Genomic DNA, 26120 nt, shown 5'->3' with positions numbered 1-26120 from the left:
TGCTAACAGGCTTTTGCCTACAACCCAGTGATAAAATGCAAAATTGGGATTAAAGGCTGTGGGAAAGGGTGCTGCTGAGCCACCTCCGCGCCAGCATGGATGTGCCTGAACATTCCTCATCCGTGTCGAGGAATTCGCCGCCCACAAATCACATGGCTGCTGGGACGCCCATTAGTTCACATTAAATTAACATTGAAGCCTGTTCCTGGTAGAATAAAAGGTTTTTTTTCTCTCCCCTCATTGAAAATAAACAGGGGAGGATTTGTTCTAGCTCAGTGCATTACGCAATAAGCATGTTAAAAATAAAAGTCCGCTTTAATTTTTAATTAAAAGAATCTGCCTTCTCCTCTGAAACTCCCTTTCCAGTACAGCTCATCATGGAGAATCAGCTATGGCCATTAAGGGGGAATATAAAGGGAAGGACCAGGACAGCAGCTGGCTACTTTCCAAATTGTAATATGCTCTGATATCCCCTTTAAAAATAACACAGACTTTAGGGGCTAGTTTTCCCTTGTACAGCTCATCTACCTAATATCCAACCACAAACCCACCTACCAATTCCCAAAAAGGAGCCTGATGACCGAGCAACAATTGGCCAAGGGAGGGCAGGGAGCAGACAGCTGCCACAGTTCTGTCTTCCCAGAATCAACTCATTTGGAGTTTAATTAAACAGCTGCTAAAACACGCTAAGGAAGACAAAATCACCCAAGGTTATTTGACTGTAGCCGTCCAGGGAACCCAAGCTTTCCAAATAGCTGAACGGCTGCAAGCTTGAGGCAAAGCAAACAGGATGCTTGGATGTGTGTTAATGTTTAAACCACAGGAAGAAAGCAACTGGGAACGAGGGCTTTGAAAGACCAGGGAATGCAAAAGGTTGCTGTGAGGTGAAGCCTGTGGAATAGGTGTAAAAACACACTATTCATAGCCTGTGACTCACTGCCTTGAAACCATCTTGGCCATTCCTATTTTTATGAACGGCGGTGATTGAGTGAAACCAAGCTCTGGCTGGGAAAAAAACCCCACAAAAAACCCTCTTGCAACCCTTTTGCCTTTTCAGAGCCATGGGACTTCTCACCTTTATGTCCTCGTTGCTTGGCTCCTGTGCTTGCCACTGGGGCTGCATCTGCACCTGCAAAAAGAGACACGTGGGGACATTGTTAGATGCACGGTCCAGCATTGAAACCAAAGGCACTGCAGTTGCTTTGTCACATCAGCAGCCTCCTACAACCCATCAGAAGTGCTCTGCCAGGCATATTTTTAGTTTTTTTTCTTTTTTTGAGCACTGCACCAAGAGCTTTTCAATGCCAAAAAATATTAATAAAAAAAATCCTAAAAGCTCCTGTGTACTTTCAGCCCTTTAGACTGCAGTTCAAGCACCAGCATCCTCTTGGATCCAAATGCATCTGGGAGGATGCCCTAAGCAGCTCAGGATGTCTGAAGGCCCTTCCTAAAAGGAAGAAAAGGGGACAGAAGGGGATAGGGGCAGGAGAAGACATAGGCTTGGTTTTGTTTTCTTTCACCGCTGCTCTCACCAGCTCTGTTTGAATGGGTTGGTCCCATTTGCTGCCTCCGTTTTACAGTACTGCAATAAAAGCTTAGCTCAGACAAACAGAAACTGCAGCTGCTGTGCTAATATTAGGAAGGAGCAGCAGCGGGCACTAAAATCCACCCTTCCCTCAGGCGATGCTTCCCAGCAATTCCTCCTGCCACAAGCAGGCGGGAACAAAAGCGGGTGGCAGGCTGGCTGCTGCTGAGGGTGGCTGAGCACCCTCTGGGATGTGGAGGGGATAAATTTAGCACCGAGGCAGCCACTTCCCAGATTCCCTGCCAGGAGATGACACCCGACTGACACCAGCCCTTATTCCCAGGTCTGCTGTGCCCCCGTAGGGAATGCGGCAGGACAAAGCCCGGCACGTGGAGCGGGGTGGGCTGGGCAGCAGCCCGGCTCAGGTGATGCTGCAGTGCAAAGCTCCTGCTCTGCACCCCACAGGGATAAGGAGGATCCCTGTGGATCAGCAGCTTCATGGTGCACAGGGTGTTTGGGGACCCACCCTGGGGCAGGTTCAACACCACTGGCAGGACCATGAGGTGTCAGGGAAGGGCAGTGATGGTAGAGCAGGAGGAATTGTCCCCTGCCAGCATGGGAAGACCATGAGGGTGCTGGGGTGGGAATGCCCAAACTTCCACTCTGTGCCCTTCACCTCACCCGTGTGGTTTCAGGAGAATGCCCGACCCATCTCTGTGGTGGAGCCTCTTCCCTCAGCACAAGGCAGCCCTGGGGAAGAGCTGCTCAAGTCAAGCCTCACCCGACTCAGGATGTGGAGGGTTTAGATGCCACAACCAAAACTGCAGCCACCCACAGAGGAAACAGCTCTTCCCCATCAGCCCTGCCCTGGCTGTCTGTGGGCCGAGTGCTTCTCAAGCAGATGATGTCTCCAGGAGAGCCTCTGGTGACTTCTCCTTTCTGTGGATTTGCCCACTCACTTTTTCAACTCGAACCATAATGAAGAGGTGATGAAACCCTGATGAAGAGGTTCCAAACCCAATTACAGGCTGAGTTAGTCGATACTGAGTTTGGCTAGCAGAAGAAACCATCTTCTAGTTTCCTCTTATGCTCCCAAACCCATTACACTGCAAACAGAGACCTCAGGAGATGTGGCCACCACAGCAAGGAAACCTCAGTATCACTGCATATATGTTTATATTTTTGTTTATGTTATTTCTCTTTGCAGTACTTTATGAATTATTACATTTTGTTTATTGCACATTCTCCAGCATAGCTCAAACCCAACCTCAGTTTGCTGAAAATCAAGTCATGGCTTAGAGCAAACCTGGAGTGATGCCCACTCCAGCAAAACCCAGCCAGCCCTACGCCTTCCCCAGGGCTCTGGCCACTTCACCTTACAGCTTTGTGCCTCACATAAAGCCTGATGCAAGTCCAGAAGGCAATTTGGTTCTTTTCCTGGCTGCCTGGGCACTTCCCAGACCACAGGCCCCTCTGGCTGGGAAATCCATCCAGCAGCTTTACTCTCACTGCACTGCTGGCACGTGAACACAGCACAAACTCAATTCCTAATTATTGAGCCCAGCCCAGTCCTGCTCTGAAGAAGAGGAAGTGAAGGGGATGGGTGGGAGCTGACAGGGGCAGAGTTTGAGGAACTGCTGCTCCAGGCTCTTGACTACCCCTCAGGGTTTTGACTTGTGGAAGAGCAAGAAAGGGAGCCACAAGGCACTGCCACAGCCACGTGCCTAGACATGGGGTTTGCTTTCACATCCTCTTCTCCTCTGAAATACCCCAAAATCACACAGCTTAACCTCACAGCAGCCCCAGCCTTGACACATCTGCTGACTCATGGGATTACACGCAGCATGAAATTAGCCACAAAACTAAACCTTGCTGGGCTTGGAGCTGCAGCCTTCCCCTCTCCACTTTCAACGTCTCCCTTATTCATGGTTTGGGTTTGTTTTTCAGCTTTGCTGAGGCTGTTTGCTTCCCTTCCATCCAACCCCTGAAATATTCCAGCCAAGGCCAGCAGAGCCATAAATAAAACGATAAGAGCTTAAAGCACTGCTCACAGCAGGACACTCAGGGGAGCCAATACGGCCTGGCTGTGCCAGCTCCACCCCAGGCCAGCCCAGGTGAGCACAGATCCCCTTGGTACCTGCAAAATGCTGTTAAGCACCACACCAAAAAAATCTCATTACCCAGTGGATACTGGTAAAAATCAGTTTTTCTGATTTTAACCCCAAAAATGGAGAATTGCAGTTTGCTGGGTTGGTGGGGAGAAACCCCTCCCTTCTTCCCCCTCACTCTTTTCCCTAATTTTGTTGTCAGCACCACTAATTTGGGATGTGCCTGTGCTTGCTAAGCAGTGCCCAGGCTTGCCACTGTCAGGCAAATCAGCCTGCAAGGGGATAGATTTTGCAAACCTTGAATCCAACAAACATTCATGGCCAGGGCGAGGCTTTAACAGGAGCCCTGGGAGTTAAATGCACCCCTAAAAACCTTCCCACAGCTTCTGCACTCACTGTATTTTCTGGCTCAGCTGCAAAAAAATCCGAGTAAAATGATTCAGAGGGCTAATCTCGGTTTAACCTAAATTCATCCAGTGCCACGCAAAACCAGCATAATCTCCCACAGCTGAAAAAGCAGGCAAGTCTGCAGTGGAGCTGTTCCTTGCCTGAAGGAAAATATTCCTGCCTCATACTGTAACACTCCAGAGACTCCCATTAATTCCCCTATTCCGATCAGGGGTTGTAAATATTTGGATTTCGGAGCACAAAAGGCTGCTGAGGGAACAGGGAGCTACAGGAGAGAGCAGCTTTGCCTTCATAGGTTTTACAAGTTCAAGGCAGACACCAGATAAAGAATTTAAGAGAAGGATGCAATAGTAGGTGGGATTAAATGCATTTTTAGGGTACTGATTTGCCATCTGAAAACTACAGCATTCAATAACAATTTTTACCCATTGCTTTGGGGTGTCAGTGCTTTCTTACCACACAGGGATCATGTAGAGAGATGGGGAAACTCTGTTTTGCACCCAGGGATGCTGGGCAGAGCCAAAGGCATCCCAAAGAGCACAGCCATCCATGCATCCACCCGTCCTGGGCTCATGTAGGACACACCAGCACACATTGGCTGCTGGCCCAGGCAACCCTAAGGGCATCGTGCTGTTACTTGGACTCACAAAATGGTTTGGGCTGGAAGGGATCTTAAAGCTCATTTTGTTCCAACACCCTGCCAGGGGCAGGGAGGGACACCTTCCTCTAGACCAGGTTGTTCCAAGCCCTGTCCAACCTGGCCTTGAACATTTACAGGGATGGAACATCTACAACCTCTCTGGGCGACTTAGACACAGGGAGGATGCATGCATTTGCACTGCTTATGAGAGTCCTCACTCCCCTGCAGCATCAAAAAAAAATTATTTTTTTTCCTGTTTTGGGCTTTTTTTATTTTTGCAAGATTCCTTCTGCAGGGCTGGAGAGCACAGCACCCTCTCTTGCCACCAATAGGGTGACTTGTTCCTCTGGATCAAACCACTCTGGTTCAGAAAAAAGTTGCCTCGATTTATCTGTGTTTGGATAGACAAATTACCAGAGTCAAACCTCAATTAGCTCTAATTAAAGGCTTTCCAACCAGCAGATTTTAAAAACCCCAAAGATCGACCTCCACACCCGCTCCTGGCACCAAGCTCTTGGCTTCCTGGACTTCTGTGATGATGATGAGCCACCAGCACAATTCTCCAGGGATTTGGTCTCCCATGTACAAATTGCTTCCCACACTCCCTGCAGGGCTGTTGTATCACCACCCACATCGATAGCACAGGAGCCAGCTCAGGGACAGAAGGCAGACAGGTTCCAGCAGGCAGCACCTCACAGAAACACAATGTGCTGCTGTGCTGGATCTGTGCCCCGGGGTGCTGCCAGGCTGTGACATCCCACACACAGCTCCTCCAGGGCAGGGCAATGGCCAGCTCCTAAGGTTTATCATGAAGGATGCTCATCTGAAAAAGCCCAATCAGATGAACAGGGAAAGACTGATGTGACAGCTTGGGTGAATTTGTTAAAAAACAACTCCTTTGCTGAAATAAGCAAAATTTCTCATGTGGACTCGAGCCACCTGCTCAAAAGATCACCAACCCAATTTTACTCATTTCTAGAAAAACAAGGGAAACTGATGGGGAACCACCCAAGGGTCCAGGTGTGCTGAACACTGGAAAAGACAACACACTGTTTTAAAAACAAAAGGTACAAAGAAGAAGGCTGTTTGGGAAGTCCAGGAGACTTGAATACAGTTATCCTTGAGATTTGGGTTTGCTCATTCTCTGGAACATCTGCTTCCTGGATTTTCAGAGTTGTGGGCACAGCTTGTGGTTACTCTACCATTGGGAATCCTCCACCCTGACAGGTCACTCCATACACCCTGCTCCTGGAGCCACCACCTGCAATCTGTATTGTTTGATAAGCACAATCTGATGGTCTTGGCCAGAAGAGCCAGGGGCAATCAGCGGTGCTCAGCCCAAGTCTGTTAATTACACGTTGTGCTGAGCAACAAGCCCCGTGTTTTATCCAATGTCCTTGCCCAGAGCTTTATCACAGTATTCAAGGTCAAAGAAGTAACTATAAGGACACAGGTTACTGCCTGCTCCCGGAGAGCAAGAGGACAACATATCCCTCTGGGACACTGCACATGCCGGAAACTTTAATTCATAGGTGCAAAATGGCAATTTTCTCTGCCTCTCTTCTTTTCCTAAACATAGCTTTGTCTTGGGTTTTTTAATTTTACTTTTTCCAGCAATGAGAAGGACACATGCTGCTTAGTTACCAGGAACTGAAATGAAAAAAACAGCAACTGAGCAGGAGAGATCAGGCAGCTGGCAAAGCCAACCTATCCAAGATTTGGGCAGGATGTTCAGCACACTCAGGGTCTCTCTGAAACACAAGACCAGGGCTCCTGCCAACATATCTCAACTTCTGATTTCACACAATAGTCACAAGGGAACAAGGTGTTTCATACACTAAACAAAATTATTTATGTGGCACAGTGAAGGGATCAAACAAAATTTAAGATATGCAACACAGTGAAGGGATTACAGTACCTCATATAGGGGAAAGTTTGTGATATTCAAAGCAGGATTTGGGAATCCTCTGCCCTGACAAATGCTCTGCTTCAGAAGCTCTACCATGAGTGAAGGTCCACCTTGCCAGGTCCCCACCAAGAGTCCAGAGAGATCTGCAAGCACCCACCTGCTCCCCTTTGAGACTGGGTCAGTGCTAACGCAATTGGAAATGTTTCACCATCCAGTTTAGGGAGAAGATCCATGCCTCAACCACCCCCCATCTCCATCTATGTGTTGTCCCCCTGGCTTCCATATTCAGAAAACGCCCCACTTTACAATCACCTTTACAAACACTTCTAGCAGACCACTAAGTTATCAGAGCCAGAAAAAAAATGAAAGAAGGCAGCAGTGGCCAAAACAAAACTGCAAAGGTGACTGAAGCACTTCCTGATTACTTATACCCAGCTGAGAACCAGCAGGATTTTCTGCAGCAATTTATTTATTCCCCCAAATTATGGGACAGTTTAAGGCCAGAGCTGCCAAAGAAAAGCAACAACTCTGGAGGACTGCATGGCCTCCTCCATGCCACGAGTCACCATTTTGGAGGAAGTAATACTTAGTGGTCAAGGGTATTTGGCCCTTCTCACAAATCCACAGCATTTGAGATCAAATTTAAAGGGGCATGCTTTTTCCTCCATGTCCCTGGCACGAGGGCTCAGGTACCAAATCCTCCTGGCCACCTTCAAAACCATATGCAAAACACGTGGGACTCCAGAGCCCATCAAAACTTTCACTGGGATTTGAGCAAACACTGGCAAAGCCTTGCTCAAAAGCAAGGCACAGCTTCAACACAAGGAGCTCCGTGAAGAGAGGGAGCTCCTTGGCCGCGAGGCCGCAGCCACCACATCCCACGAGGCGTGACGAGCGCCACAGCCCAGCCCGGCCTTACCGGCGTGGTGTCCTCCATGAGGCCGCGGATCTTCTCCACCACGTCGTTGCGGCGGTGCTGGCGCAGCGCGCTGATGAGCTGGGCCAGGCTGGCCTCGGGCCCGCGGATGGTCCAGTGCTGCAGGGCGGCGTAGGCGCGCTCGTGGTCGGCCGCGTAGCCGTTGGAGAAAGCCGCCACCTCCCGCTCGCTGGCGTTGCACAGGAACTGGTAGATGTCCTTCCACTGGCTCCCCACCTGCGCCGCCACCAGCTTGAGGATGTCGATGCCTGCGGGGCAGAGAAGCCACAGGTGAGGCATGGTGGGGGGGTCTGCAGGCAATTCTCTCGTCCCCAAACGACCGTGCTTTGCTTTTCTTGGGTACGCCTTTAAGATTTTGTTGTAATTGTTATTATTGTTTTAACACCTTTTATGAGTTCAGGCTTCAGAGAAGCAGCACCCATGACACGCTCAACAGCTGCTAAGCATGCTATGATATGCATGATAGACCCATCAGTTAATCCAATACATTCTAAAAGCAATAATTTAACTGTAAAATCTCCTGCACTCTTCGGCACAGGAAGACCCTGGGTACTCAGCCACCACAGGGCTGCAGGAACAGGGCACAAGAGCACACGCTCACCTACACGCCTGCACTGCAGCCACTGCCTTGAGAGCTGGATTAAGAGGTGAGTCACCAAAGCTTCTCTATAAAGATGAGTATTTCCATAACAAGCACATACAGCAGCAAGGATTGCATTCAGAGCCATTTCCAGTGCAGACAGATGGGATGACTCAGTCATGGGGTGGGAGATGCTGCACCAGGTGAGCATTGGGTGAATGGAAGATCTGGTAGGAAACCAGAGAGAAAAAAGGCAGAGTTTCCCCCAGAAAAGCATTTGAGACATCCTGGCTCAAGACAGTGAGGGTTTTTGCCGTGTAGGCCAGGGAACAACGCAAACAGCACACTTATCCTTGAGTCTACTACAGGTCAGGAGTTGAAGATTGAAATAAAGCCATATCTCCTCCAAAATAACTAATTAACCCTGTTTTATCAAGCTGAGCAACACCTTGTTTCAAACAGCAACATGAAGGGTCAGCAACTGTGAACTGCAAAGAGAAACTCACTTTTTCCAGAGAGATAACCACACCTTGGGTTTCCTCCCAAGCCAGTATGCCCCCCCTGGCTACAGAGAGCACTTCTCTTTCCCTCTGCAGGCACAACAGCAAAAATAGCTGCTTAGAGAAGAATATCATAGCTGGGGTTTTTCCAGCTGGCCTAAAATTTAATACTCTCTAATGCAGTTTAGATCAAACCTCCCAACTGCACCTTCAGTTCACAGCTCTGATATAGCCAAATATATATGTACACAAAAAAAAATCTAGAAACTATACAGACTGATATAGGTATCCTTTTTTATACATGTGCATGTGTATATACACACACAGATATATGGTACACAGTTTTGTATCTCTCTATGTATTACACAGATATTTTATAAATATGCGTGTACATATACGTATACAGCCTGGACAGCAAGTGCCCAAAGCTGTTCTATACCTGCCCTCATCAGCAGGCGATAGAAAATATAACAAGATATGAGAAAAGGCTCATGGGTTGAGATACAGGCAGGGAGAGATCCCTCACCAGTGACTGTCACTGGCAAACCAGACTCAGCTAGGGGAAATTAGTTTAACTTTTCGCTAATCAGAGCAGAATAGGGTAATGTGAAATAAAAACTAAATCACTTCCCAGCCACCTCTGCCTTTTTTCTCAGGTTTAACTTCATTCCTGAATTCTCTTTTTTCCTCCCCTCAGCAGTGCAGGGGGACAGAGAATGGGATCTGTGGTCAGTCCATCACATGTTGTCTCTGTTGCTCCTTTCTCTCTAGGGGGATGAATCCTCACACTCCTCCCTTGCTTCAGCATGGGTCCCTTCCACAGGTCCTACCAGCAAACCTGCTCCAGCGTGTCCTCCTCTCTCCCCCTCCTTCTTCACTGACCCTGGTGTCTGCAGAGCTGTTGCTCTCACATGTTCTCACTCCTCTCTCTACTGGCTGAAGATATCAGCTTTTTTTTTTTTGCCCTTCTTTTAAAATCTATTGTCCCAGAGGTGCTCCCACCATTCCAGATGGGCTCTCCTTGGACAGTGGTGGGTCCATCCTGGAGCTGGCTGGCTTTGGCTCCCTTGGACATGGATGAAGCTTCTGGCAGCTTCTTGCAGGACCCACCCCTGTAGCCCCCTGCTACCAAAATCTGACCATACAAACCAAATATAATTTACACACACATCTCTATCTATATCACTGTATATATTACACATATATACAGTCTGTATATCTCTTTATATAACATAGGTATATATGTACATATGTACATATATATGATTATATAAAAAGAAGTATATAAAAAGCTATAAAGCTTCACAAAGATATTTTTGACCAAACCTCTTCTCACTTAAGGAAAGCTTATCAAACCTGCTATATATAGACTTTAGTTTTCACTTCCAAACTAGATAACACAGCCATGAGCCCATAGTTCTTGGAGCATCCACAGACGGTGCTAAACCTGCTCTAAATCAGGAACACCGAAGTGCAAACCACATTTGGTACTTCCCTGCCCTCCTCCCACCACAACCACCGCACCTCCCTCCCCAGCTGTTTACAGACACGTGTTTGTACCAGCTCACATGGAGCTGTGAGAGCTGGGGCTTCTCCCACCAGAAAAGCCAACCACAGGGCTTGGTTCTAACTATGGGGAAAAGGCTGTGAACATGCTACTGGGATTTATTGTGGGGTTACTGATGTGACTCAGCTCCTTAGATACTGGTGCACATTGCAATCCAACAGAGCAGCAGGAATCCAGCCTGGTGTTGTTAATGCTTCCCATTACTCAGATGAAGACCCAGTGGCCCTCAGTTCAAGGGGCTGAGCTGCCAGGCAAATCCCAAATTCCAAAAATCCAAATTCCCCTCCCTCCATGACTCTGCATCCAGGCTGGCTGTGCAGAAGCACAGGAAGCCCAGACCACACTGGCAGCCAAGCCCTCCTGCTTTCTGATATCACAAACCCGGGCTGGTAAGAAGCCCAAAAGACAACCCAGGTTTGGAGTCTGGTCCTTTAAAGCAGAGAACCCAACTGCTTTTTGCATAAAAGCAGCAAAATGCCTGATTTATGCAGTGCTGCTTGATTTTATCACTCAATCCAAGGGATAAAAGAAGTAAAAACCCATGAATACAAGGGTAGGGAAAGCTCTGCAAGACTTGTGCACCAGGGAAATGACAGCAATGCAAAGAAGAATGAGCATGTGTGGTGCTGCCTATCCATATATAGATATATATAGATAACGATTTATGCACTGAGATAGATATATATATATATCTATAGGTATATATAGAGAGAGTATTTTAATCGTTATCTCACCATATAAATCTTGCAAAGCTTCTTTACTTTCATATTCAGCAATTATTTTTTGCTAGGTTGATATATATATGTATATACAGAGAGAGAGAGAGAATGCTGCCCATTTTTTAATGTACATACACACATCAAGCGAGCAGCATCCCTGCCAGTGCTGCCCTGCAGTGAGACAATGAATTATGGCTGGGTGGGAACTTTGCCCACACCCACTCCCATGCACATCAAACACACAGCAGTATTAAAACATAATCTGCCAGTTTATGACCCCCATGTGGCACATCTAGTCAGCCCAGAAAAGGAAAAACCCATATACTACCTGCTCCCATGTACGTATTTAATGCTGACAAATCCCAGTGTTTACAACTGCTGTACTGGTGAGAGAAGTTTTCAGCTGCTCACAACTTGATTTGCACCGGTTTTATGTGGCAGCACGACATTTATGTCCAAATGTTCTCACTCAGGATTTATGACAAAGCACTCAAGCTTCTACTGACATTTTCAAGCTTAGTATATTTAATCTCACTGTTCAATAAATTGGGCCCATAAACATGTTTATATCCTTTGGCAATAACATCCCTGGGCACGAGAACACACCAGGCAGCAGAGGACTTAATGGTGCGTAATAATCTTTGGAGAACAAATGTTCCATTAAAAATGAATTTGGAAATGTCTACCTTAATACTATAAGAACCTTAAACTCATTTTCTTGCAACTATTAAATGAATTTAAGGCCCATATGTTCGCTACATCCACTACAATATTGTGCAAACAAAACCCAGAGAGATATGAAGAGACACAGACAAGAGTGCAGATTTGGCTCCAGTCAGGAACAAAAACATTGCTCCCTCTGTTCTTAAAAAATAAGATTAAAACCACTACATGACAAGCTGCGGCTGCACCCTGCCAAGTATTACTGCTCACACTAAAATAAAACGGTAATGCTTATAATAAGCTTATCATCTTACTACTTCCATATTTCCAGAAGTCCTACAAGTTACTCTGCAGAGTACTAAAAGTGCTGGAACATCCTGTTGAGTTGGGAAGGTGCCTACCACGGTGTGTGCAGCAAAAATCCCAGCTCCACCACAGGTCCTGGATCTTCTCCTTCTCCCTGAACCACGTGGACCTTCTCCCACCATGCCTATCTGCACACCAGGGAAGGAGATGGTGCTCAAAGACCTCCAGACCACAGCAATCCCAAATAAAATGGCCAAGCTCAGCAGAGATGGTGCTTTAACCCACACATTTCATGCTTCCATGTGAGGCTGGTCACTGCCATGTTGGTGCTATGCTAAAGCTGCTCCAGGCTTGCCATAGCCTGAGTCGTCCCCCCTTTTTATCACAGGCCACAAGATCAGCCTGGAAGAGTTGTCACCATCCTGCTGCTAAAGTGGGAGACAGCTCCACCCCTCTTCATCATCATGCCAGGAACCAATACCACTGATCCCAGCTTTGCTCATGCCTCAGACAATGGAATTAAAGAGGAACATCATGGCTGCATCTGGCTGAGTTGTGTTTTGAAGTTGTGTTTTCCATGGTCAGCCCAGAACAGGCAAGGACAGATCTGAAGGATCCAGGACATCTGTATGTGTCTTAGGTACCTGAGCAGCTGGCATTGCAAGTGCCATCATCTTAACACTGCAAGTCTCTAAATGCTGTACTGGGCTAATATTTTAAGGTGGTGATAGCCCCATCTTCAAGCCAGGACAAGGCCAAGATGTTGGTACAGGCCAGTGAGAAGCCCAAGGGAACACATACACACATGGGAGCACAGGCACAATCAGGCAAACTGGGACAAATGGAGACAAGTCTGCAAATGGACAAATTCCTCCAGATTGGCACAAGCAAACACGAGTCCTGCCTCTCCAGACAGGTCCTCCTATTCAGCTCATCTACAAAGATGCTGAGCTGAAGGGAAGACTTTCCTGGAGAAGCAGGGCCTCCATTTCTCTACAGCCTCCTGTCAGGTAGCTGTAGAGAATAATAAGGTTCCCCTGAGCCTCCTCTTCTCCAGGCTAAACACTCTCATCTCCCTCAGCCTCTCCTCCTCAGACTTGTGCTCCAGCCCCTTCACACCTGCTCCATTGCCCTTCTCTGGACACTGCTCACCTCTGTCTCATCCTCCCCATAAACATGATTTCAGTTTATTCAGTGACTTCCACTTGCTTGTTTTGAATCTGGTTCAAGATTTTTCCCATCCACTTCCGGCTCCTTTAGATGTGTCCCGCCTCACTGCGGTGTGGTTTGATGCAGACAGAGCCATCAGTCCTTCCACGTCACCAAGGTGATCATCAAACACGCACTTGGGACGTGGCTGAGCTTTAGCTGTGCTATTTGCAGGTTGGACACAGACCCAGCTCTTCAGCATCATTTGGCCTCAAGCAGGGCAAGGAGCCAGTGCGGTGTGGGGCTGTGACCAGCAGTGCTGGCACATTCATATACAGCACCTGCATTTCTCTTCCCTGCCATTATTTTTTCACATCTTCAAGCAGACTTGAGAGCAGAGGAGGAGCTGCTCCACACCCAGCAGCAGATGCAGCAAAGTCAAACCACAGCCACAGAGGTGCTGAGGCTCCTTCCTCTCCCCACCCTCTCACAATGTCATTTGTTTCCATTCTCAGAGTTCAAGTCAAAAACATTTTTCACAAGAGTGCTCCCCAAGAAAACGCCACCTTTAAGGGGAAACCTCATGCTCAGAGCCCCTCCAAGCCACGTGTCCTTTCACCCCACTAATGAAGGGACAAAGTGCACAGAAAAGCATTAACACAACATCAATTCAAGTTTTATAGGTGCCTTATACGGCTGGGAAGGAAAGTTTAGGAGATCTTCCAGGACCTCTGGCATACACAGTCCCATGGAGGGAGCAACTCAGCAGCCCAGGGTTCCAGAGAGAGCTTTATGACAGGCTGGATTTCAGGAAACTCCACGCTCCAGCCCTTCATCACCAGGGACGAGGTCCCACCAGTTCACCCACGACACTGGGGGAAACTGACCTCCACCATCCCAGTACCAATTTGAGCTTCCACCACTTACGCACAGAGGTATTCCAGAGATGGGCAGTACTAATCTGTGCACCACATGCTGTGACAAATCCTGACTGTGACAGGCAGGCTGGATGAAGCATCACAGATAAGAGAGCACAGCCCAAGGGCACACACTAGACAGACAGAAAAAACAGTGATGCAGCCCAACCCTCCCCTACACCCAGATAAAAGCTCCAAATCACTGCAAAGCCAGCTCTACTCCTGAGCTCAGCCCACCTCCCTCCTCCAAATATCCTCCTGACTCATGTGAAACACAGCCACAGCAGCCTATTTTTATGTCTGAGCACACACTGAGAGCCTGTACAAGAGAGCCAGGACGTGGCACATCCACACTCCAGCTGACAAGATACCACAGCTCAACCAAACCAGGACTTAGAAATCTCAAGTGTGCAGCACAAATACTGTTCCAAAACGCAAAAATTTCACCAACTGCTGCCAAAAAGGGGAAGTTATTGGAAACTCAATTCCTCCCCATGCCACTAAAAATATACTTCAGGTCCTAAGAGAGGAAGCTTGAAGATTGTTCTAACCCAGGTGGGTCAGGACAATCACCAGCATTGGCACAGGCTGGAGGATGAAGGGGCTGAGAGCAGCTCTGCCAAGGACTTGGGAGGTGCTGGTGTGCTGTGTCCAGCTCTGGGGTCCCCAGCATAAAAAGGATGTGGACCTGTTAAATCAGGTCCAGAGAAGGCCACAAAAATGGTCAAGGGGCTGAAGCATCTCTCATAAGAAGACAGTTTGTTCAGTCTAGAGAAGAAAAGGCTCCAGGGTGACTTTACTGCAGCCTGCCAATACCTAAAGGGGCTGCAAGAGATCTGGAGAGGGGCTTTGAACAAGGACACGGGGGAAAGAAGGAATGGCCTTAAACTGAGAGAGGGCAGGGTTAGATTGGACATAAGGAGGAAATTCTTCTCTATGAGGGTGGTGAAGCCCTGGAACAGGCAGCTCAGGAAGGCTGTGGCTGCTCCATCCCTGGAAGCGTTCAAGGCCAGGTTGGACAAGGTCTGAACAATCTGGTCTAGTGGGTGGCATCCCTGTTCACAGTAGTGGGGTAGAAACTAGATGATCTCTAGGTTTTATGTCAGACAGTTGGAAAGGACACACTCTTGAAGACTTGTTAGTGACAGAAGAGTTTTCCCAGCCATGGAGGACAGTGTTGCCATCAGACCCTCCCAGGACCCAGTGACTCATATCCTTAGCAAGAACTGTTTGGGCAACAAACCATGAAATGATATGTTTAGAGTTTGTTGGGTTTTTTAAAAGACAACACTAAAAATCTTGCAAGGCAGAAAGGGACTTCTAACAATTCCCACAAGTTTTCTGGAAAATAACCAAATCAGACAGTGGAAAGAGGTCTGTTATCAGCCACATGCAGTTATGGACATGTTTATGACCTGAGAATCATCATGAGATATGACCTCTTTTCCCAATACATTATGTGGAAGTCACCTCTCTAATAGCCCCTTGGTCCAACCCTCCTGGGACCCATCTGAACTCCTGCCCACCATCACAGGATGCTACACCAGGGACCTGCTGAGTGGACTTGCTCTTGCTTTAGTTTGCATGAGAATGACTAGCATAAGTATTTTATGTAATTATTAAATTTTAAACAGCTTTTATGGAGTTAATCTTCATTATAACCCTCTGGGACAGCTGGTAACCCTGAGCACACACACTACCACATCCAGAGCCATATAAATATCCAGACACCCACAGATGCCAACCCGAGGATTAAATTCACCTCCTGCATTTTTTTTTCTCCCAGTCTTGGAGAGAGAGGAAAAAACCAAAAAACTCCAACCTTGTTATTCGAGGAGTGATATTTGAGAGCCTAACTGATGTGAGAAATCACAGCCCTCCCGGTGCTGAAACTGCTGTCGAGTTTTGGCAAAAACACCCTGGGCTCAGACTGGTTTTCTACAAGGACAATCCTCCTCTCCTGCAGAGCTGCCCTGCCTCCCACACTCGGCCCTACACCTTAATGGGCAGGCACAAATCCCAATCCCTCATTAAATTAATACAAGGGCCACCCATGAATGTTGACCATGGCATAATTTGGGTTTTCTTTTCTGAAGCAGATTTGGGAGCAAATGTTCCAGCTTCCAAGAGGAGCTCCTCTCAGCCTTGCACACCCTGCAGATAGATGGCTCATGTAGCAACACACATTAAAAGTGATCAAGCACCAGTCTTTGGTGCTAATGCAATAAGGCTGAGGAACAGGAGATGATAAAACCTGCACATGATTAGGTTTCTTCCTCTCTAAGCAGAACATCAGCCTCCCACGTTTGCACTTTCCAAGGCTCCCTTTCATCATGAAGCCCTGGTCAGCTCTTGCATACACCCTTTGGAAATCACATAGCTTCCCAAAAGGACAAAAAGATTTTTGGGCAAACCTGAGCAACGTTTTACATTGGGTGGTTTGAGGAAGATGGTGTTCTGAACTTGTCAGATGTCACTGCAACACTCCCCTGGCAGAGGTCTGTGCTGTAGATGAAGAGTTGCTCCATCCCATCTAAAGCAAAGCACTGTGCCCGTATAGGAGCAAACACAGCACAAAATGCAGCAGAACAAGCTCCAGTAAGGGAGCATCCATACTCCTTGTGGTGCCCAGCACATTCCTGCTTCTTCTAATTTAACCACCTCTCCTTCTGCATGGGTCTCTCCCTGCAGAGGTGGACAGGCTGTCATCAGAGGACCAGCAGCCATCTGCACATCACCAAGCTGCAGGTGCCAGAGGAGAGACTGCTCCGGAAAACAAAAACAAACACAACACCTTCTGCCTCTCCTTTTGGCAGGTGGACAGACATCAATCCCTCATCTCATGCTCTGCCTGCCAGAGCTGAATTAGGCTTTGCACACAAGCCCAGGGCTGCTCCTCTCCAGGCGTAGCTGCAATTACCGAATTATGTCAGCAGCAATGGGCACACCTGCACTCCTGAGATGCTCTGGGCATCTCTGCCCCTGCTGTGGCCTGGGCACAAAACCTCGAGGCCACCATAGCTTGAGGCTGGTGAAGCTTTAGTGCTTGAAAGGATTGTTTGTTTACCCAGCTCTTTCCACAGCAGCTCCTCCATCCTTACCCTGCCTCCCAGCGTGATCCTCTTGCCACCAGCTGGGACCTGTTCAGGAGCTGATCACAGGAAAAACTACCTCTACCAAACAAAACCTCTGCACTGTGGCTTTCATCTAATTTACCCACACAAGCACTAAGGAGGGATCCTAAAGTAACATTCAGTGTCATCCCAGACCTGTGAGTGCCAAGCCCGCAGCAGTTTCCTTGTTCAGAGTAGCAGTTAAATAGGCCTGAGGAATAACATCCTCATCTGACTGTTTCCATGCACTTGCTTCCCTTCATTAGGTGATGGATCTCTAGAAGAAACTGACTTTAAAAGCCCACACATAACCTTAACGTGCTGTCTCTTGCAAAGAATTGTGTAATTTTACTTCCAACTAACCATAAATGAGTACCTGATTCCATCTGAGAACCAGCCTGCAATGACCCTGCTCCCCACACCCCCACTGGTTATATTCACATGAGAATGCTTTGGAGCTGCAGCACAGCACCAGGCTACCCAAGGTACAAGATGTGATGCCCCTTCAACACTCTCAGTGACTTCCCTGGGAGCAGACCAAGCCCAAGCCTAGCCCTGGTCCCTCAGCAACCAGCATGCAATCCAAGGACTCCCCCCTACACATCACCAACCGAGAAGATCCTGGCCCTCAATGTGCTGACAACTGACCAACCAAGACCCCCAAATCCCAACAGCCCCCATCTCTCCAGTATCACATCTCAACTCCCCACTTTGATTTTGAGCCATTTTAAGCACATGCTCTTCTACACGCAGTCAAGTCTCATCTCCACCCCAGCTGCAAATAGCTTCTGCAGAACAGTTAATTTCTCTGATTATTTAACCAGAGGCTTCCTGGCTTTGCTCTCACCACCCACTGCAATAATGTGCAATTACAAGACTTGAAGAAAAATAAAAGGGAAGTGGCATGTCATGCCAGGCCAGTGCTGCCAAGATCTGTTCTTCAGTCTTTCAACTCTAAAAAACAAAAATCACCAAAATCTTTTCTTGCCTCATGGCATATCACTTCAGACAGCTGCTTCTACACACAGGTTTTAACCTAACATTTTGCAGTCTTTGTCTTTCATCTGCTGCTAAATGGATGAAAGCCAAAGGCAACACTATCAGCAATTTCTGCAGAAAGAATTCAAGCCCATCTTCATGTTTGGCATGATGGCAAATCTGGCATTTCAAAGGCATTAGAGAGACAAGCTCCAACACTCAGTTTTTACTGAAAGGTTTCTGCAAGCCCATTCTCTCACCTCTGGAAACGTCTGAAGAAAGGAAATGGGTATTTGCTAAAATAAAGGCATGAACCCAGTGTGTAGGCTGTTCTTTATCGTCTAAAATAAAGAAGTCACACAAGGTTAAACCACAGAGCCCTATCAACCCTGTACCCACGCCACTCAGGCACCATGTGGATAATTTCTCAGGAAAACTTTGACAAACTGTCAACTGTTGGATTTCTATCTGCAGGGCTGCAAAGCAAGAGCCAGCTGAGGCAGGAGGAGGTCCAGCTTCTCCAACCACAGCTACGCTGTTCTACCTCCTCCATCTCTCTCTGGACAGCCCCTGTTGTGAGGATGGAAACAAGGACAGACATGGAGGTAGGCTGCCTGCTAACTCAGGCCATTAGTCATTGCAAGCTCTTCCCAGACCTCTGAACCATTTAATCCAGTGAGAAGTACTGGCATTTGCTGCCTTGGCTGAAACACATCCATGCTGAGGACACAGGTCTAGTTCTAACACCAGCCTCCCAAGCTACTTCTATTTTTATGTTTGGGCTGTTATTTAAGGCATGTATTATGACCAGAGAGAGGACAGGGCACAGATACCAGCTCACGGGGACATGAGATCAAGTGAACCTTCTTCTGACAACTGCTGATCAGGATCACACACCCATCCCAATTATTTAAGCAATTCAGGAAATCAGTCCCTTCAGGAACTGAGCAAGAGTTCGAGCCCCTGCTTCCCCCCAAACTCCTCCTCTTTTGGTAAGGAACCCAACCACAGTGCCATGTCTTTGCTCCAGCACTGAGCAAACTACATTCAGCACCCACGGCCTTGGAGAAATCAATAATAAAATCCTCCAAACAGGCAAAGCCTTGGATGCCCACCTGGTGCCATGGGAGGCTCAGGGGGTTGCCAGTGTGAGGGCAGGAGCCCAAGGAGAAGCTCCTCTGAGCAGAGGCTCCAGTGCCTACGTCAGACCCGGACTTTCCTTTCAAAGGTTAAAGATGTTTACTGAAAGGATTATGAGGGAGGAGATTACTAGGAACAAATGGGGGTAGACTGTTTGCAAGAGCTGTGTCAACAGGCAATAAACACACCCCAGCCCCTTGCTGGTGTGCCAGCCAACCTCTGGATGGAGGTCATACAGATGTGGGTGCACTGCCAGCACCCAGCCCACAGGCTTCACCCCAGCCACAAAGATGGTTTACACTCTGATTGCTCTCTACATGCCCTGTGCAACCACAAAGCAGGCTGGCAAGTGAACCTGGGGAGCAGCTGTGGTCCTCACATCTCAGGAGCTTTGCTCTGGTTGCCTACCATGGAGGGATCCACACAACAGCACAGGAGGGGAAAGATTTCCCCTCTGCAACAGCCTGAAGTTTGCTTCTGGCTAAACTCACCCCTGTCTGAAATGCTGCTTCAGGATGAAGCATGATTTAGGAACAAACACTGGAGCAGGAGAAAGCTAAGCCATGACATGGCAGCTTTACAGCCAGTTACTGAATAAAAGGTCAATTCCTTTATGGCACTACACCTCTCCTTTCAAGTAAACAGTCTTAAGAGCCAGACATTTCAACAGGAAAGGCAGAGAGGGATTTATGCACCACCGCAGAGGAGAACAATTTCCATATCTGACAAGACAGAGAAGCACCACCAAGTAAGAGCTAATGAGCAAGGCCCTTCCAGCTAAGGCAACACAATTTGCTTTGCACTAAAAGCAAGACAAAGCATTAATTGGTTTGTGCCTGTTTGCCTGCCTTGATTGCACAAAGTTCATCTGAGGACATTTGTGACTGGGAGTAACGGAGCCATTCACCTCCAAATTGGAGAGGTTCAATCACACCAAGCTGGTTTATCACCTAAGTGTGGTTTTGCTGTTACACCCAGCTTATTTCCCAAGACAAAGGGAAAACTTAGCAAGGACCTTGCGAAATTTATGCAGCTGTTCATGTGACAAAGAAAGCTGGAACAACTCACCCTAGGAAGCACAGGCTGACCTGTGAATGATGCCACCCCCAAAGGATGACAAGATCTGGGAGGTGAGGTTTTATCTAAATGGGTTAAAACAGGTCATCACTCTCCAAGTGATTCTTCTCTTACCTGCATGGTTTCTTTAACCTGAAATATGATTATGGCCCAAAACACAGCAGTGCCCACAAAGGCAGCTCTAAGGCGGCTTCCAGAAGGATCAGCTGCAATGTGGCACTTCAGCATTGCCTGAAACACCAGGATAGAATCCAGAGCTGCACCCATTCAAAGCAGCATGGTCTGGTCCCTGCACTTGAGCATTCCCTGTCCAGTATAAACTGCCCTGATCTGAAGGGCAAGAAACAGGAAAGCATCAAAAATTCAACCAACTGGTAATTAAGGTCTTGGGGAGAAGGGTTACTGCAAGTTAGCAACAACCACTCGTTTTTGACCTATGAATCACGGCCAAACCCATGTAGTCCCATAAACAAAGTAGTGCCCACAAACAAGGATGTCTAATAATGTTCTGTAATTCCACTGCAGATCACTCATCACAGTCTCACAGACCATGATTTGGGTGCCACAGATTTTAGGGGCAATGGAGCACAGGGGTTATGGGAAAAAGTTATCAAAAACAGAAAAAAGTTTAAGAAACTGCAACCCAAGAACACAAAAGAGTTAAAAGGAAACTGATAAGCAACACAAACACAAGAGAAGGCAGAAAACCAATTCCAACAAGATCTTACTGGTTGTTTAAATGAATTAATGAAGGCAAACAAAGTGTAGGTCTATAAATCGGCAGGAAGGTGAAGAGAGTACATGACAGAAGACGCCCTATTCAAAACTTTCTTTGCTTTGTACTTGAGCACTCAAGGATGACTTTCATCAAGGACTGATCTCTCTTAAACCTTCCAATCTTTGTTCAACCCATTCTTTGTTTGCCACCCCCCCTTGTTAAATGTGCTTTTCTAAAGGTTAACTGTGAACGGATGTTTAAGGTTGAGCAACGTCAACCCAAAGTAAGTAAAGACTCGTCAGTCTGCACCAGATAAGGGAAGGTCAAAATTACCACGGGAGCTTTGCAGAGGAAGAACTGTGCATCCCACTAGGGAGATCATGGCTGCTTAGTGCTCACAGTCATGCCACCATTAGTTTACCACTGATTTTTACAAATTTCAAATTGAAGATCATAACATGTCATCTTTAAAGTCTCATCAGAAAGCTGACAGCAAATCATCCATTAAATGAACAGAAAACACTACCAAAAAGAGAGTCCAGGCAGACTTGACAACACTTGTGGAACTGTACACATCCAAGATTCAGCCTTTAAGGATAACCTTTCTGGCTCCAGTCTGGGCAAAGGGCTTGGGACACAAGCCAGCACTTGGGATTCAGGGCTAAGAACTGAAATTGAGGCAGTGCCAAGAGGTGGGAGATGACTCAGCCTCCCAGAAACAGACAGGGATGAGGGGATAAAGGACAACACGAAAGACAATGAGATCCATGCCTGAGTCACCGAGAAAATAAGGACCACATGAAACAGAAGAACAGTGGGAAGGGAAGGAAACGGGGTTAAAAAAAGGTGCCTTCATTCTACCAATGGAAGAAGGGGAGAAGCTGGAGAAACTGGGTGAGAAGAAGAGAAGCTGGAGTAAGCAGGTGACACTCCATTAACCCTTCCTTCAGGAACAGGGACACACCATGGGAACTGGAAGGAGGAGAAGTCAAGGATGAAGAAACTTCTGAGGAACCACGATGGGCTTTGCTCTCACTACAAGACCCATCAAATGAGGAAAGCCACAGGTCACTGACTATGGTGGTGGCCCCTCCACAGCTCTGGGTTGGAGTGGGGAGGACACCACACGGTCACTACTGCTCACCGTGCCCGTTGCAGTAATAGATCCACTTCTCCCTGTTCTGTGTGGGGGTGGTGGATTTTTTCATAATAGCTTTTTCCACGATGGCACTGGGATCTTGCCGGGGTCCCTTCTTCAGAGTCCGTGAGCTCTTTCTGACGCTGCAGACCACGATCACCACCAGGACCAGCAGCAGGAACAGGACGATCATCCACGGCAGGTGCTCGTTGATGTCGAAGTGCTGGTGGACGTTCTGCGAGCCTCGCCGGGGGGGCCTGTACGGGGCGCTGGGCTTCTCGCCCCCCATCATCTCCAGGGATGGCTGCTTCTCCAGCGCTTGGCTGGGCTGCTTGTGCCGGTAGCTCTGGGCCTGGCTGGTGGTGCCCGAGCCCACGAGGGTGGCGCCGACGCCGTCCGTCTCGTTGGCCGAGGTTTCGTTGTAGAACCGTGCCCGTCCCGCCATGCTGCTGGAGGCGCGCGGCGCCGGAGAGGGCACAAAATCGGGAACTGAAGAGTTCAGACCTGCGGGAGGAGAGGAGAGTTGAGTGTCACGGCCCCGGAGATGCGATATGGCATCACATCACGGGCTAAGACCTGCCTGAGCATCGGCTTGGCCAGCAGACAGAAACCCAACGCCAGGCAGCGAGAAAGAGTAGAGGTGAAGTTGAGGTTTGCCTCTGGGAACAGATGGGTACGGTTACAGAGGGAGCTTCAAGGTAAAACTGACCCTTGCTGGTTAAGGCTAGAGGCAGCTTATTACAAAAAGTGAGTTACTAAAGGCATGCTGTCAGCCTGTGTTTGTCCCAAATTCAGCATTTCCCAGAAAACCAATAACTTTGAGTTAGTTGGTTTTTCTTTTTAGGTTTATGAACATTAATTTTAGCTCATTTGTGGAATTTCACATTCGGACTAAAAATACAAAAATACATGACAATTTGTAGACTTAGCGTCTCTCCACTGGGTTTGTTAAGGAAGCAAAATATTTTTTTTTTATCAGCCCTGCAAGCAGCTGCAGATGAATCAACTACAGAATAGGTCCCTGAAGCAACCAAATTTCCCCCTAAGAGCTACCTTCCATTTTTATTGAGTGTCCTTATCAACTAACACCTCTCAGGTCCCAGCCAGATGCAAAATGTGAGCCAAAGCCTGGCGAGAAGAGGAAGAAGGGCTATTGTGGCAAAAACTACAGATTATTTTGGAACGTCATCTTTTGCAGATTGTGTCTCATCCCAGCTGAGACGAGTGGGTGGATTCATATGTACCTGGTTTTGCCTGCAGCTTAGTTACCCAAAACACCCTAATCAGGACATAAACAGGGAAAATGCTTCAACTTCTACGTAACTGTCAACAATTGATTTCAAAGTTCACTGTACACTCCCAATGATACACCAACGTCAGGGCAAGCGTTAAGACCTAACAAAGGTGGAAGCCTACCACTGTCAACACTTTCATGCTATTATATTTACTAACTCAGCCATTGAGGTCATCAAAAGTTGCATTTTTTAATTAAAATGCCTCATCTGAGACACTGTAGGGAAGCTGCTTTCCAGGGAGTGCAGAATACCTTCTTAAGTGGAGTCATACAGCACCCCTGAAACCAGCCACAGCTAAGACAGCACCATAAAGGCTGTGAGCATGAGCCACTTCCAATTAAGTGAGAGAAACAGGAATTCCAAATAGTAATCTTAAGAGACTGTAGGGAAAAAAAAAGTTACAAGACAGCACAGGCTCCTGCAGGGCTGTTTCAGCAAGGGTTCCCATTCAACCAGTACTGTGACACAGTACAGAGTGAAATGCAGCAAGGAAAGCACAGGTACAAAAGCAGTGAATCCATCAGAGGAGGACTCTCCCTGCTGCAGGGAGACTGCAGGGGTTTTCCTGCTGCATCCCAACCCAGGTTCACCACAACTGCACAAAGACCTGTGCCAGCACATCAAAGAGACAGGAAAAGAGGCTGGGGAAAGTCATGTCCTTTCAGCCCAAACAGCAGGACAGCCAGAAGTCCGATCAGGACTGCAGTCTCAGTGAAAACATTATTAAATGTGATTTAATACAGCTGAGGGCAACCCGATGCCATGAAGCAGAAGCACCACCCAGGATTCACACCAGGTTGTTTTTTAACAGCCTAAAAACAACCCTGACCAAGACAGGAACACAATCCCTCAGTCAAAACCACACCTGTGTTTCAGGGGTGGACATTACCTTTGGGAAGATCAGCGGTTGGTGGAACTTCATAGGGCTGCTCACCCACTTCGGTGCTGGATGAAGTCAAAGCCATGTTCGGAAGGGACGCCGGAGAACCACAGACATTGTCACTCTCCTTCGTCCCCGGCTTGATGACCACCATGTTTTTCCCAAAGCAGTCAGTGTAGGGTTTGCACTTCATCACACTAGAAGGCACATCAGAAAAGGTACCACGAGGGCACGGCTTGCACCTGACGTCTTCGGTCTCGGTTCCTTTCTTGCGGACGCCCCAGCCGACCGGGCACACCGTGTAAGGGACGCAGGTATCGTTTGTCTGGAACGTACCAGACAGGCAAGTGCACTCGCGGTCAGTCAAGGCAGTACAATGAGTTTTCTCGATCATTGGCAGTTCACAGGGTTTCCTACAAGAGTGGCACCGCTCTATGCCGTTCTCATGCTTGGTAAAGGTCCCGTCTGGACAAGGGCTGCACTCTCTTAAGGTACTCTTCGTACAGTGCTTAGACACGTAGGTTCCTGCAGGACATTTGTCACAGGTCAGCTCTTCGTTGGTGGCACGGTCGAGGTGGCGATACTTGCCAGGGGAGAGGCTGATGGCATTCTGCTCAGAGGTCAGCTTCGACTGACCATCAGCAGTGCCAAGGAGCACGAGCAGCTGGAAAACAAACAGGAGGTATCAGCCAACAGCAGCGTGCAAATGGAGCCCTCTCAGTCAACCACCCCCTGTAGGATCACAAGGGATGTCCCAGAGCTGTGGGACCATGGACAAGTTACTGTGCCCATGGGAGGGACCTCAGTGAGGCTGGAGTGGAATGGAACCGATGCAGGTGGCAGCACGCTCTCCAGACACATCCCCAGCTACGATTATAATTGCTTAAATTTGACACCACACTTCTCGGTGAAAGTAAGCATCATTTACACTGCAACCCTGCCAGGGTGGTAAATACTGCTAATTGTGTTTCAGCAGTACGTGCTACCTGGCCACCCCAGGAGAATTCAGACCAGCTTTGCATTTCAAGGCTGAGAGGCTCCAGCACGAGGCAGGCGCTCACTGACAAGACAAAAAAACACATGCAGATGGCAGCTCTGACCTGAAAAACTTTCCTTCTCTATTTGCTAATCTGCACTTGTTCAAATAGTTACCTTTCTGAGTAACACAAACCAGGATGAAATCCAGGCTAGCGGCTCTTTCTGGGCTATTTCTCAGCTCCTCTGCCTTTCCATGATTTTTTACGACCCAGAGCAAATGTTGGGTTTGGCGAGACCGCAAGGGATGTTCTGCTTTGAACATCCAACCACATCTGAACCCACTCTAAACCAGCTGCAGTAGCAACAGGAGAAAAAACCTGGTGCTATTTTTACACTCTTCAAGAAACTCTGCTGTAACTCAGCTCCTCATTGCATCAGACACAGGTAAAAGGACACCAGTTTTTAGACATTGAACTGGAAACAACTGGGCTTTGCGATAAATCCGTCTATCTCTACTGACTTCCAATCCCAAAGCTTTATACCCTTCATTCCTTTGCAACGATGCTTCCCCAAGAGAAGCTCTATCTACCAAGAAGTATCTCTGCTTCCTCTAGAAGACCTCTGGTCTGTGGATTTAATGTCAGTTATGGCAGTGGAGGTAAGTCACCAATAACAAAAGGCATATCAAAAGAAAGGCAGAGACAACCTCACTCAGCGTGCAAAGCAATAGGAAACACGTTTCCAAACAGCCACAGGCTAAGTTCAGAGGGAGAGAGGGAACAAGTCAGTGTTACCTCGAATTTTCAAACATTTTCTACATGGAAGGTAAAAAGGACCACAGACCCTAACTCTGGTCAGCTGCAGAGCCAAGCACA

The 26120-nt window shown here is 47.8% G+C and overlaps 1 protein-coding gene across 4 annotated transcripts in view; it reads right to left on the bottom strand.

Annotated features, from left to right (window-relative positions):
- Positions 1–26120, bottom strand: part of TNFRSF21 (TNF receptor superfamily member 21) — a 34898-nt gene that overhangs the window by 4008 nt on the left and 4770 nt on the right. For all 4 annotated transcript variants that reach the window (XM_088162495.1, XM_014872949.2, XM_088162496.1 and 1 more), the window contains exons 2-5: positions 24277–24931; positions 22099–22596; positions 7510–7775; positions 1076–1129 (exon numbers count right to left, since the gene is read on the bottom strand). In XM_088162495.1, coding sequence (XP_088018621.1) covers positions 1076–1129; positions 7510–7775; positions 22099–22596; positions 24277–24931 — 1473 coding nt within the window. The remainder of the gene's footprint in view (positions 1–1075; positions 1130–7509; positions 7776–22098; positions 22597–24276; positions 24932–26120) is intronic.

Source organism: Sturnus vulgaris, chromosome 3 (genome assembly GCF_052056855.1).
Source record: "Sturnus vulgaris isolate bStuVul1 chromosome 3, bStuVul1.hap1, whole genome shotgun sequence".
In the NCBI taxonomy this organism is placed as follows: domain Eukaryota; kingdom Metazoa; phylum Chordata; class Aves; order Passeriformes; family Sturnidae; genus Sturnus; species Sturnus vulgaris.
This window is presented reverse-complemented; position numbering and strand designations above follow the sequence as displayed.